This window comes from Euleptes europaea, chromosome 3, assembly GCF_029931775.1.
Source record: "Euleptes europaea isolate rEulEur1 chromosome 3, rEulEur1.hap1, whole genome shotgun sequence".
Lineage (NCBI taxonomy): Eukaryota > Metazoa > Chordata > Lepidosauria > Squamata > Sphaerodactylidae > Euleptes > Euleptes europaea.
Genome location: NC_079314.1, coordinates 118,888,175 through 118,902,708, shown reverse-complemented (window position 1 = coordinate 118,902,708; position 14,534 = coordinate 118,888,175). Strand labels below are relative to the sequence as shown.

Below are 14,534 nucleotides of genomic sequence, written 5' to 3'. Positions count from 1 at the left end.
ACAACTCTTCTTCTTCTTCACCTGGAGGCTGGCAACTCTACTAACTGAAATTTCCCTTGCCTCCATCTTGTCAGGTACCCCCCCATGCCACTAGGGTTGCCAACCTCCAGGGACTGGCTGGAGATCTAATGCTATTACAACTGATCTCCAGCCTATAGAGATCAGTTCACCTGGAGAAAATGGCCGCCTTGGCAACTGGACTCTATGGCATTGAAGTCCCTCCCCAAACCCCACCCTCCTTAGGCTCCACCCCAAAAACCTCCCGCTGGTGGCGAAGAGGGACCAGGCAACCCTACATGCTGCCCATGTACTTGGATTTCCTCATACATTTAATTTCCTAAAGTGGGAGGGTTCTGATATTCAGGCCTGCCTGGAAGCTGTGGCATTCTTTGATCTCTGATGCTGGGAGTTGGGCGAATGACCTCCCAAGGGTATTTTTTTTCCTTTGAAAAAGCAGGTGCATAAGGAGAGGGAGGACTTGCTTTCTTCCCTCCACCCCTGGCCCTTTGCCCAACCTGAAATAGGCCTGCAGATGTGCTGTTTACTCCATTGGGATATTTATTTATTTAAAGGGGCCCCTTTAAATAAATAAATATCTCAGTGTTAGAACATTCTGGTTGGCATGCAGAAGGCCTCAGGTTCAATCCCCAGCATCTCCAGTTAAAAAGGGGCCAGACAGTAAGCGATGTGAAAGACCTCTGCCTAAGACCCTGGAGAGCTGCTGCCAGTCTGAGTAGACAATACTGACCTTGGCAGTATATAAGGCAGCTACATGTGAGAGTTCCATTCAGGGGTGGGGTCATAACTCAGTGGAAAAGCCTCTGCCTTGCATGCAGAAGGTACCAGGTTCAATCCCTCGCTTCTCCAGCTAAGAAAAGGACCAAGCAATGGGTGATGTGAAAGACCTCTGCCTGGGACCCTGGAGAGCTGCTGCCAGTCTGAGTTGACAATACTGACCTTGATGGACCAAGGGTCTGATTCTGTGTAAGGCAGCTACATGTGAGAGTTCCATTTAGGGTGTGTGTGTGGCTCAGTGGAAGAGCCTCCGCTTGACATGCAGAGGGTCCCAGGTTCAATCACCAGCATCTCTAGTTAAAAGGACCAGGTGGTGGGTGATCTGAAGGACCTCTGCCTGAGACCCTGGAGAGCTGCTGTCAGTTTGAGTAGACAATTCTGACTTTGATGGACCGAGGGTCTGATTCAGTAGAAGCCAGCTTCATATGTTCATGTGGTAGAACATCTGCTTGGCATGCAGAAGGTCCCAGGTTCAATCCCCGCCATCTCCAGTTCAAGGGACTAGGCAAGTAGGTAATGTGAAAGACCTCTGCCTGAGACCCTGGAGAGCTGCTGTCAGTTTGAGTAGACAATTCTGACTTTGATGGACCCATGTTCTGATTCAGTATAAGACAGCTTCATGACCAAGTTCCAGTCTGAGTAGACCTTGGTGGACCAATGGTCTGATTCAGCATCAGATCGCTTTACAACTTTTTTTTAGTACAGCTTTCTCCCGGAAAGTACGCAAAAAGATGATGATGAAGAAGAGTTGGTTTTTATATGCCGACTTCCTCTACCACTTAAGGAAGAATCAAACTGGTTTATAATAACCTTCCCTTCCCCTCCCCACAACAGACACCCTGTGAGGTAGAGTGCTAAGAGAGTGTGACTAGGCCAAGGTCACCCAGCTGGCTTCATGTGTAGGAGTGGGGAAACCAACCCGGTTCACCAGATTAGCGTCCGCCACTCATGTGGAGGAGCGGGGAGTCAAACCTGGTTCTCCAGATTAGAGTCTAGGTGATTGCAAGCCATTTGAGACTCCATAAAGATAGAAAAAATCAGGGGATAAAAACCAACTTTTCTTCTTCTTATCCCAACTCTCTATACACATACATGTGGCAGAAAGTTCTGTCAGATCACAGTAAATTTATGGCAACCCTGCAGGGTTTTCAAGGCGAGAGCTGAACAGAGGTGGTTTGCCATTGCCTGCCTCGGCATAGCAACCCAGGACTTCTTTGGTGGTCTCCCATCCAAGCACAAACCAGGGCCAACCCTGCTTAGCTTCCAAGATTTGATGAGATTGGGCTAGCCAGGGCCATCCAGGTCAGGGCAACTCTCAATGTGTGTGTGTGTGTGTGTGTGTGTGTGAAGTGCCGTCAAGTCGCTTCCGGCTCAGGGTGACCCTATGAATAAAAGTCCTCCTAAATGTCCTATCTTTGGCAGCCTTGCTCAGATCTTGCAAATTGAGGGCTGTGGCTTCCTATCAGCGTTCTTCGCTGTCCAGCTTTCACCCCCATACATAGTAATGGGGAATACGATGGCATGAATTAACCTGATCTTGGTGGCCAGTGACACATCCTCACACTTCAGATTCTTTTCTAGCTCCTTCATGGCTGCCCTTCCCAGTCTCAATCTCTTTCTGATTTCTCAGCATAGGCTATAGCATTTGCAGGTGCGTTGAAAAACACTCTGCCCATCCTCAGAGACGGCTGAATGCTCTTACAGCTGCTGCAGTTCTGAGCCACAGCATTCCAGTTTTGGTTCTACACTCAAACTGAGATCCATGAATCTTTCTGGTCTCAATTTCCTCTGTCGCTGTCCCCTATAGGGTACGTGCCGAGTGATGGCTAGTATTCCCGCATGGCATGGTTTGCGCTTGCTTGGGTTGCGAGTCCCTTTACGTGAGGCTGCATCCATCACCGGAGGCGCGCACAGAGTAGCGGAGCAGCCAAAGAACAGCTTCCAGAGAAGCCAAGTCCCTGCCAAGGAACAAAGAGAGTTACGGCTGACCAGCGGCAGCCCAGATCCTTTAGGCAGAGTCTTCTTTTAAGAGAGGCTCAGTTAAATACCGCCCGGGCCAAACAAGGCTGCCAGAATGAAAGCGAGGAGGAAAGGAAAGGAGGGAGGGTGCTAATCCTTCAGCTAGGATTCCTCCCAGAATGTGGATTTGGCAGTAATCGCAGCTATCTGGAGAGGTATGTTGAAAGCAGATGTTTAAGGGACAGTTGGGACTTACGAAAGCCGACTTTTACCGCAAAGGCTCCTGTTTATCTGCAGCCCGAAAGCCTATGGCTCTCTTGCGCGATTTCCTGGCAGGCGAAGGATCCGGACGTCACCGTTTTAATCCCTGCCTGGCATCGAATCCGGGGAGGTTCCCCTGTGAGGGCGCGGGGCCGAGGCGGCGGCGACAGAATCACGGCAGAAGGCCTTGAGCTGGGGGACTTTGGGCGGCAGAGGAGGGGTGCCCTTGTTCCCTCGTTCGCCCCGCGTCCCCCTTGAAGACGGCATCTCTCTCGGACCCGAGCCAATTTACGCCGCAACCCTTTGCAGAGTTGCTCCGGGGGATTCGGTGGGTCCCCGAAGCTGCCTGGCGTAAAGTTGGTTTATCCAGGGCAGTATTTTCTGCTCTGACCAGCAGCAGCTCTCCAGGGTCCCGAGCTGAGACGGATCTTTATACCATTACCAGCGTGGTGAGGGCCAGCGTGGTGTAGTGTGACTAGCCCAAGGTCCAAGAGCGGTGGTTCGGAGCGGTGGAGTCTGATCTGGAGAACCGGGTTTGATTCCCCATTCCTCCACATGAGTGGCCAAGGCCAATCTGGTGTACTGGATTTGTTTCCCCACTCCTACACATGAAGACAGCTGGGTGCCCTTGGCCTAGTCACACCCTCTCAGCCCCACCTACCTGGAGAGCCAGCGTGGTATAGTGGTTAAAAGCGGTGGTTTGGAGCAGTGGAGACTGATCTGGAGAACTGGGTTTGAATCCCCACTCTTCCATATGAGCGGCAGAGGCTAATCTGGTGAACTGGATTTGTTTCCCCACTCCTACACGTGAAGCCAGCTGGGTGACCTTGGGCTACTCACAGCTCTCTCAGCCCCATCTCCCTCACAGGGTGTCTGTTGTGGGGAGGGGAAGGGAAGGTGATTGTAAGCCGGTTTGAGTCTCCCTTAAGTGGGACAGAAAGTTGGCATATGAAAACCAACCCCTCCTCCTCCTCCTCCTCCTTCTTCTTCCTGCTCTGGATCAGATTAGAACCCGCCGCTCATGTAGAGGAGTGAGGAGTCAATCCCGGTTATCCAGATCAGAGTCCACCGCTCCAAACCACCGCTCTTAACCACTACGCCACGCTGGCTCTCAAAGAGAAAGCTGCACGTCCATGTCCATGCTTTATGCATTATTGTTCAAAACGTACATTAAAAATAGCTGCCCTCTGCTCATTCTTCTGTTACGAGGACTTCACTCTTTGGGGGTGGGGGGAATATGCAGCGTCTGCCGGCGCCGTCCTTAATCCGGTAACAAATCACAGCGGTTCCTACCTTGAACAAGACGGATTGTTCTGGTTTCCCTTTTTCTTTTCCAAAGCAGAAACAGCATATTTACCCAAAGTACTTTGTACATTGTGTGCCTGGGCGGATTGCTTGTGCGAACGCGTTTGGAATGAACCGCAGCTGTGAGCTGTGTCGTAACCTCGGGGCCTTCACGGCAATGCAGATAATTCAGTTGCAATAACGCAGAAGTAGCTGCAGCAGGAAGGTTAGATAACTCAGTGCGAGAAGCGCGAGCGAGCTTCCCCACGGTTCCTGCCGACTGTTCGAGATGACATGAATGTGCTTTGTGCTCTGCCATGTGCAAGAATGAATGAACGCGAGCCAGACAGCGAGATCCCTACTGCTTCTCCTTCTCTTCTCTGGGGCACAGCGAGGAGCTGGTTTTTATTCTGTGTTATTTTTAATTTACCCTTCTGTTTCGGAAGAAGCACTCGAGGTGATTAATAACACCAGGAACGCTTTAAAAAATAAAACAGAATGCCCGGGAATTAAGATCACGGGGGGGGGGGGGGCGTTCCTGACTGTCTAGAGTTGCCAACCTCCAGGTACTAGCTGGAGATCTCCTGCTATTACACCTGATCTCCAGCCAATAGAGATCAGTTCACCTGGAAGAAATGGCCACTTTGGCAATTGGACCCTATGGCATTGAAGCCCATCCCCTCCACAAACCCTGCCCTCCTCAGGCTTTGCCCCAGAAACCTCTCGCCGGTGGTGAAGAGGGACCTGGCAACCCTCTCACTGTCCCATCAATCAGAGAAGCTCAATTGGTGGGTGCACTACAGAGGGCCTTTTCAGTGGCAGCCCCACAATTATGGAACAATTATGGAACAACCACCCACCTGGCCCCTCACTTTTGAACTTTAGGAGGCAGTTGAAGACAGTTTAATTTAGGATTACATTTGATTACATAAGAACATAAGAAAGGCCCTGCTGGATCAGACCGAGGCCCATCAAGTCCAGCAGTCTGTTCACACGGTGGCCAACCAGGGGCCTCTAGGAAGCCCCCAACCAAGACGACTGCAGCAGCATTGTCCTGCCTGTGTTTCACAGCACCCAAAATAATAGGCATGCTCCTCTGATACTAGAGAGAATAGGGATGCAGCATGACTAGTATCCATTCTAACTAACATCCATGAATACCCCTCTCCTCCATGAATATGTCCACTCCCCTCTTAAAGCCCTCCAAGCTGGCAGCCATCACCACATCCTGGGGCAGGGGGTTCCACCATTTAACTATGCGTTGTGTGAAAAAAATATTTCCTTTTATCTGTTTTGAATCTCTCGCCCTCCTGCTTCAGCAGATGACCCTGTGCTCTAGTATTACGGGAGAGGGAGAAAAACCTCTCCCTGTCCACTCTCTCCAAACCATGCATAATTTTATAGACCTCTATCATGTCTCCCCTTAGCCTCCTTCTTTCCAAGCTAAACAGCCCTAAGCGTCCTAACCGCTCCCCATAGGACAGTTGCTGTAGTCCCCTGATCATTTTGGTTGCTCTTTTCTGCACCTTCTCAAGCTCTGCAATATCCTTTTTTAGGTGTGGTGACCAGAACTGTACACAGTATTCCAAGTGTGGTCTCACCATAGATTTGTACAAGGGCAGTATGATAGCAGCAGTTTTATTCTCTATTCCTCGTCTAATTATGGCCAGCATGGAATTTGCCTTTTTTACAGCAGCCGCACACTGGGTTGACATCTTCATTGAGCTATCCACTACCAACCCCAAGATCCCTTTCTTGGTCGGTTGCTGCCAGCACAGATCCCATCAGTGTATATGTGAAGTTGGGATTTTTTGTCCCAATATGCATCACTTTACACTTACTCACATTACAGCAGCCCTAAGTTGTGGTTTCAAAAATTGTGCTTTTAAAATTTTTGATTTTGTGGAATTTTTTGTGCTTTGTTTTATGCATTTTACTTATATTGCAAGCAACCTTGAGCTCCATAAGGAAGCAAGGTGACTAATAAATGTTTTAAATAAAATAAATATGGAGACACATAAAAACCAATAATATTAACATAAAAGGTTCAGGGGAGTGGAGACTTCATTTAGTGGCTCTAGAGAAACAAGGGCTCATAGAGATGGTAGCTCATGAGATGAAGCAGAAGAAGCAGAGTTGGTTTTTATATGCCGACTTTCTCTACTACTTAAGGGAGACTCAAACTGGCTTACAATCCAACGGGTTTACAATCACCTTCCCTTCCCCTCCCCACAACAGACACTCTGTGAGGTAGGTGGGGCTGAGAGAGCTCTAAGAGAGCTGTGACTAGCCCAAGGTCACCCAGCTGGCTTCATGTGGAAGAGTGGGGAAACCAAGCCAGTTCACCAGATTAGCATCCGCCACTCATGTGGAGGAGAGGGGAATCAAACCCGGTTCTCCAGAGCAGAGTTCACCACTCCAAACCGCCGCTCTTAACCACTACTCCACGCTGGAGGTTAGGGTTGCTAACCTCCAGGTGGCACCTTGAGATCTCCCACTATTACAATTGATCTTGAATTGGCTCTCCTTCTTTCAATCCATGTTTGCTTCCTCAGCTGGACAATAGGTGTGATCAGGTATACATGATAGGTTGTATTCTAGTTTGCCTAAGGATATCCTGCATGTAGCGCATGGCCATTCACGTGGTGCGCAACTTATTCATTTATTTAAAACATTTTAATGCCGTCTTTCCACCTAATTAGGGTTCCGTTCTTGCAGCCGGCGGGAGGTTTAGGGAGGTGGGGTTGGGGGTGGAGATCAGTGTCTGCTACATGATGACATCGGGTGGGGGTTTGTTTGGGGCAGCCCCACCGGGGTGCTGGAGGAAAAAGCAGCCCTGTCCTCCACGCCTGCCCACCAAACGGCTGATTGTGAAAAACAGCTGATCGGCGGCGAAGCTCTAGGGTGGGCAGAGAGGGTCGCTGGAGGGGAGGAAACGAGGCGACCCGTGGCTGCAGCCGCTCAGAAAGCCAGAGGAGCCAGCCCAGCCCTGGGTCCTCCTCCCAGGGAGACCCATGCCTTCCCCAAGCTGGGCGCTTACCTGGTGCAAAACAAAGACGCCTCCAGATAGCTCTGGTTATGCTGAGGCAGGAGAGCCCTCTCCCACTCTCCCTATGACTCCAGATGCTGGTGATTTATGCCACCCTTTAGCATTGCGCTGGGGGGGACACTCCAGGACTTGCAAAAAAAACCCCTCTAAGCGAGATGGACCAGTGGTACGATTCTCGAGAAGGCAGTTGAATGTGTTCAGTGTACTGGCGTGGCCCATAATACCATTAGGTGCATGGCCCATAATACCATTAGGTGCATGGCCCATAATACCATTAGGTGCTGGTGAAACACAGGCAGAATAATGCTGCTGCAGTTGTCTTGTGTGTGGGCTTCCTAGAGGCACCTGGTTGGCTGCTGGACTAAATCGGCCTTGGTCTGATCCAGCAGGGCTTTTTTTATGTTCTTATGTTCATTTCCCCTCCCCATCTTTTTGTTCCCAGCTGTTGACCATTGATGATGATTTCTGTGGCCTGGATATGAACGCCCCACTGGGAGTATCGGAAATGGTGCGAGGGCTCCCCATCTTCACCGAAGACCGGGACAGAATGACGTCGGTCATCGCTTACGTCTACAAGAACCACTCTCTGGCTTTCGTGGGCACCAAGAGCGGCAAGCTGAAAAAGGTAGGATGCTTTTTATCCTCATCTGACATGGTGTGCAATGAAGGAGAGGCGTCGAACGGTATGGCAGTAGGGCCGTGTCATTTTCAAGAGATGTTTTCTGCCGAGGTTTTGCTGATGGGAGTGGGATCTGTCTAGGACTCAGCTTGAGCTGAATCTTGTAATCACAGCGGTCCTGCGATCTGTGTCCCGGATGGAGGCACGGGGCTTCCGCTTGCGTTTGGAAACAGGTTAAAGAGGGGTTCCAAAACACCGCTCCACCCCTTGTTCTTGCGGCGCGATTGCATGGAATGGCGGAGCTTAGTCGTGCCCGGATGTTAGCGCCGGCTCTCTGAAGAATAAACGTTGTTCTCATTCGTGCCAGTTTATGAAAAATAATTTGCTTTTAAAGTGATAAGTGGTATATATAAAGGCAACAGATTCCTCGGGGCCAGCCGTCTCAGTCTGCTGCAGCAAAAACAGAGGGCCTTGGGACGCCTTAAAGATACGTGGAAAATTCATTATGAGCCTTAACCTTGTTTTATTGGATGGACGCTGGCCCTTGCTTACGAAAGCGTATGTTGCAATAACTGTGCCTTTAAGGACATATCTGTTTATACTGATTGGATTACGACCATGGATTCTATATCAAGAGATGTCCTTTCCTTGGCGTCTGAGCTGACGTCCCTTGGGCGCCATCCAAGAGAATGGGACGTTCACCCTTGGCTTTGTAGAGGCTTTCCACTGCTATAGCGATTTCCATTTATCGTTTGGGGCCATCTGCATTTGTATTCCGGAGCCAAAGCTGTGGCTGAAAGAGGCATTTAACTCCATTTTTGGCAGGTGCTTTGATTGTCTCTCAAGATCCATTGGAGGTGACCTTCGAAGAGAGAGAGATTGGCTGGGTGCGCGCGGCCGTCTAACGGACAACTTGTGTGTATTCTGCTCTCGTAAGAGGAGACGTCATTCTTGTGGAAAGCCGTGTGCTTCCTTCATTTGGTCTAGTTAAAGTATTCTAGTGGTGAGTTATGAGTAAACTTAGAAGGATATAACTCTCCTTGAGATTTTACTGTAAATGGGGGTGAATGAGAACATGATCTAGAGTCTTCGGTGATCTATGTTTTTAAATAATGCTAACATAAGTCTTCTTTCTGCATGGAGAATGCTTGGACTTTAGACTGGATTCTTGGGACCAGTTCTGACATAAGGTTTTGGCCGGGGAGGGCGGGCTAGAAATATAATAAATAAAGGTTGAAAGCATAGCATCCAAAGGGTTTCTTGGGACCGTTGGTTACCCGCCCCCCACTTCTGCCCCCGAGATATCATCAGCTACAAGGATCCCATTTCAGGAAAGCATAGAAGGAACATTTGTCTTTCCTCGTGTTTGAAATTACGTATCATTATTCTTCAGAAGCATCGCTACTGCTAGCCAACTCACTTCAACCATTATTGATAAACTGTTAAATGGAAATGCATGGCAGAAATTCATGTCAAAGGCGCAAATCCTGTGCTCCAAAAAAGGGGCGATGGTCCCATGCAGCTGACTCTGTAGTAGTACTGGGTTTGGCGTCTGGTTTTCTAGAAGGCCACGTCAATGAAGGGGTCTTGAGCCAAGTGTCCTTCCACATCAGTCTGCTTGCGAATATTATTGCCTCTGCTGCTTTTCCCTGATTCCTCTTTTCACTCTCTGAGTTTGGCAATTGGTGAGGAAGAACTGAACAGTTACCCATTGTGGCTGGATTTTTGCCAGTTGTTTCCCCCCGCTTTTGTTACCGTGAGGTATAACAATAGTTGCAAAAAACGCGTAGCCCCCTGTTTTGGTAAAGCATTTTTTCTTTGAGAGAATCTAATAGCTGGAAGCTGATATGGAAGCCTTGTAGTGTTAAGATCACAGAGGACAATTGAAATGCGTTCATTAGGCTGACCCCATTGCTTGTGTCTTAGAGAATTTGTTTCACTTGGAAATAAAAACACGGTACCAATGGTATTTAATTGTATCAGAAACGAGAAGTGGAACTGCAGTCCTAGGACAAACTTTCTCGGGGGGGAAGCCCTGTGGAATAAAACGGGGCTTACCTGTGAATAGACCTGCATAGGATTGCTTCAGTCTTCTAATTGGCAAGGTGGTTATAGCAAATTCAAAAGAAAAAGTGGGACTCTATGTGTCAGGGATCCCCAGACTTGTTCAATCCGTGGGCACTTTGGAATTTGAGGATGGGTAATGAGTACCATTAAAAAATGTCTGTCATAAGGTGTGTTTTGGACCAGTCATAAAAATAGTTGCCATGGGGGATGGAGCCAATCATAAGATATCGGAAAAGTTCCAGAAAATGTTGGAAGGTTCCAACATTTGGGAGGTTCCAACCTAGCATCCTGCTATGACGGAGACAGCTCTGTTCCAAATGGGCTCAGACAGAAAGGTGTGGTGCCCCTCTGGTTCTTCTGAAGAAACCCCTTATCAACCTTAGAGGAAAAAAGCCAATGTGAGCTCTTCCCTTGAGGAAGAGATGCTTTGGCGAAGAAGCACATGGGTGCCAGTAAGGCATTTGGCAGACACCATAATGTCCTGGTCATCACATCAGGGGATCACTATGTTACAGATTTATCTACAAGTGCCCTGAATGCCGACCGACCTGAGGGCCGGAGGTGGGTAGCATAGTCAAAGAGCAGTTCGAGGGTCAGTCCTGGGCTGTTCCAGGTCTGGGTCCAAAGTCAGTATCAGAAGTGAAGTCCAAATACCAAGTCCAAGTCAAGGCCACAAGAGTATCCAGGGACATCAGAGTCCAATAAGACCACAGGGTGGTGGTGACACACTTTCCCCACACTGGCCTGGATGCAAGGGCCTGCTTAATTAAGCCTAGGGTGAACCTGCTGTTGTTTGCTCCTCTGACTCAACATTCCCTGCTGGGTGCAGCTCATTAGCGTCATCACTGTCAGCAGGGAGTGCTCTTTGCTGGGCCTCCAGTCTAGCACTCCTTCTACACTCGTGTGCTCTGAATCTTTGGCGCCTCTGCTCCAGTGGCTTTGGGGGGGGGGCTCTCTGGTGCCCCTGCCTGTGACTGGCCCTCTGGCACAGGTGAGTCTCCTGCTCTGGGCGGCTGTAGGCAGGACTCATCTGTCTGTGGCTGCTCAGCCTGCTGCTGTTCCTCCCTTCCACTGCCTGCTGCTTCAAAGTCCTCGTCTGAGGAAGCCTCAGATTGTCCTTGACATGATGGCATTTTTGATATGCTGTGAATTTTACCAAGTTTAGCAGCTCCCAAAGTTTCTTTCACTTCCCCAGTTCTCTATTTCTGCAGCGTTTTGTGTATGTTATCTGTGCAATAGTTATCTGTGCAATAGTTAGCGCCATAATTTATTAATAGTCAAATACCTGAAGAAGTGAGCTGTGGCTCACGAAAGCTCATACCCTACCAGAAAATATTTTTGTTAGTCTTTAAGGTGCTACTGGACTCTTGCCCTTTTTGACTACTACAAACAGACTAACACGGCTACCCACTGTGAATAATTTATTAATGTTGAAATATTTTCACCCTGCCTCTTCATATTAGTATGCATTACAATACAAGCACATCTTGGAGATATCGCTGGTTCGATTCCAGACCACTACAATAAAGTGAATCTCGTACTAAAGCGAGTCACACGGATTTTTTTTGGTTTCCCAGAGGATATAAAAATTATGTTTACACTATATTGTAGTCCAGTGGTTCCCAAACTTTTTGAGTCATAGAGCACTTTTCAGGAGAGAATTTTGTCACAGAACACTAATTTTCAACTAGCACCTATGTACTAAACCGAACGACAGTAGTATTTTTCTTTCCAACCTCTTCACGGAGCACTAGGAGATGTTTTGCGGAGCAGGGAGTGAGAAATGGGTCTATTTTGCTTAGAGCAACAGGATACCATGAATGGGCTGTGCTTGCAACCAAAAGACGGAGCCATCTGTTGACGAGGCAGTCAAACAAGGTTCCTATTCCTTCACCATGTGTACTGGAAGCTACTGGGGTGGCCTGACTTCTGAAGTTACTGAAGATCCTATTTAGCCACATGGGGGTGGCTTGCTTGCTTTTTTGGCTTGTGGGAAACGACTTTTGGGTCCAGCTCCTTATAAACTCAACATAAAATAAAAGCTACCTAACCCACTTCTTTTGACAAATGTTTTGTTTGTATGGACCATGTCTGGATCCGACTTATTAACGCCCAATTATGGATACTTCCAACAGCACTGGAAATTTTGGCATCTGCTTTTCGTCTGTTCTCGGTCGTATAAATATTTGGAGGATGAAGAGCCCTGTCTGTTTTTGAAGTTCCTTTTTCTTTTTAATCCCTTCAAGTTGGAGCCCTTTTAGCGTTAGAAGGTATCAGGAATGCTTCCAAGCTATGCTCATTGATATTTCAGGCCTAAGAACATCAAAATGGCATCTGTGTTTGATGTGCGGAGGTAGCAAAATGGCTCGTGGTTGGATATAGCAGTTGTTCTGTGGAATTGCTCGAGGCAGGATAAAGCAACACCAACAAAATAGATAGACTTTGATGGAGTGTGCGTGGGGCAGAAAAGTAAGCAGGGGCTCAGTAGGTGGTATGGGGGCTCTACAGGACCATTAGGATTCTGATATGAGAGCCAGTGTGGTGTAGTAGTTAAGAGTGTCGAATTAGGATCTGGGAGACCCAGGTTCGAATCCCCACTGCACCATGGGGACCTTTGGTCTATAGAATCATAGAGTTGGAAGGGACCACCAGGGTCATCTAGTCCAACCCCCTGCACAATGCAGGAAATTCCAAACTACCTCCCCCACACCCCCCCGTGAACCCTACTCCATACCCAGAAGATGGCCAAGATGACATCCTCTGCTTAAGGTCATAGAATCAGCATTGCTGACAGATGGTCATCTAGCCTCTTCTTAAAAACCTTACCACCTCCTGAGGAAGCCTGTTCCACTGAGGAACCGCTCTAACTGTTGGAAAATTCTTCCTAATGTCTAGACGGAAACTCTTTTGATTTAACTTCAACCCGTTGGTTCTGCTCCTTCAACCTTTCCTCACAGGACTTGGTCTCCAGACTAGCCACATAACTCTCAGCTGGGTGACCTTTGGACTAGTCACATAACTCTCAGTCTAACCTACCTCACAGGGTTGTTGTGAGGATAAAATGGAGGAGAGGAGAACAATGTAAGCCACTTTGAGTCCTCAGTAGGGGAGAAAGGCAGGGTATAAATGAATTAAATAAATAAGCAATGGCCTGAATAATCCACTGGTTTTGGAACCACATTAGTCAGTGTGGTCCCTTGAGTTCCCATGTATCATGAGGGGAGGGACTGTGGCTCAGTGTTAGAGCATCTTCTTGGCATTCAGAAGGTCCCTGGTTCAATCCCCATCATCTCTAGTTAAAGGGACTTGACAGGTAGGTGATGTGAAAGACCTCTGTCTGAGACCCTGGAGAGCCACTGCTGGTCTGAGTAGACAATACTGACTTTGATGGACCAAGAGTCTGATTCAGTATGGCAGCTTCGTGTGTTTGTGTGTGTGTGTGTGTGTGTGTGTGTGTGACAGCAGCCAAGGTGTGGTTGGGCGTTAACAGGAGCTTAACTAAATCTAGAATGTCTCCTCAACTAGGGTTGCCAACCTCCAGGTTGGGTCCTGGAGATCTCCTTGAATTACAACTGATCTCCAGGCTACCGAGATCAATTCCCCTGGAGAAAATGGCTGCTTTGGAGGGCGGGCTCTATGGCATCATAATTGACTGAGGTCCCCTCTACTCTGAAACCCTGCCCTTCCTAGGAGAGCCTTCATGGTGTGGAGAGCCAGCGTGGTGTAGTGGTTAAGAACTGTGGTTTGGATCGGTGGAGTCTGATCTGGAGAACCGGGTTCGATTCCCCACTCCTCCACATGAGCGGCAGAGGCTAATCTGGTGAACTGGATTTGTTTCCCTACTCCTATACACGAAGCCAGCTGGGTGACCTTGGGCTAGTCACAGCTCTCTCAGCGCTCTCTCAGCCCCACCTACTTCACGGGGTGTCTGTTGTGGAGAGGGGAAGGGAAGGTGATTGTAAGCCAGTTTGATTCTCCCTTAAGTGGTAGAGAAAGTTGGCTTATAAAAGCCAACTCTTGTTCCTGTTCTTGTTGTTGTTGTTGTTGTTGTTGTTGTTGTTGTTGTTGTTCTTCTTCTTCTTCTTCTTCTTCTTCTTCTTCTTCTTCTTCTTCTTCTTCAACTAGAGCTGGAAAACAGATTGGCACGCTGTAAGAAGCTTGAAAAATGCAACTGGGAAGCTCCCAGCAATTCGCGTCGATAACAGATAGGCTGTGTCAGGTGCAGTTTCTGAACATTTATTTATTTAAAACGTTTGTCAGCTACCTTTCTTCCATATGGAGCTCAAGGCAGCTTACAACATTAATAAAATACATAAGATACAGTACGTTAAAATACGTGAAAACAGCATTTAAAATCGCAGTTTAGCACTGCTTTAATCAAAGACGCTCCTAAATAAAGCTGCCTTCAGCCGCTTCCTATAGATTGAAAGTGAGGGGGCCAGGCGGGCTTCCCTGGGGAGGTTGTTCCATAGTCGAGTTGTCTTCAAGGGCAGCCCCATG

The 14,534-nt window shown here is 48.3% G+C and overlaps 1 protein-coding gene across 1 annotated transcript in view; it reads left to right on the top strand.

Annotated features, from left to right (window-relative positions):
* Positions 1-14,534, top strand: part of PLXNA4 (plexin A4) — a 587,111-nt gene that overhangs the window by 69,919 nt on the left and 502,658 nt on the right. The window contains exon 3 of the mRNA XM_056845760.1: positions 7,791-7,973. Coding sequence (XP_056701738.1) covers positions 7,791-7,973 — 183 coding nt within the window. The remainder of the gene's footprint in view (positions 1-7,790; positions 7,974-14,534) is intronic.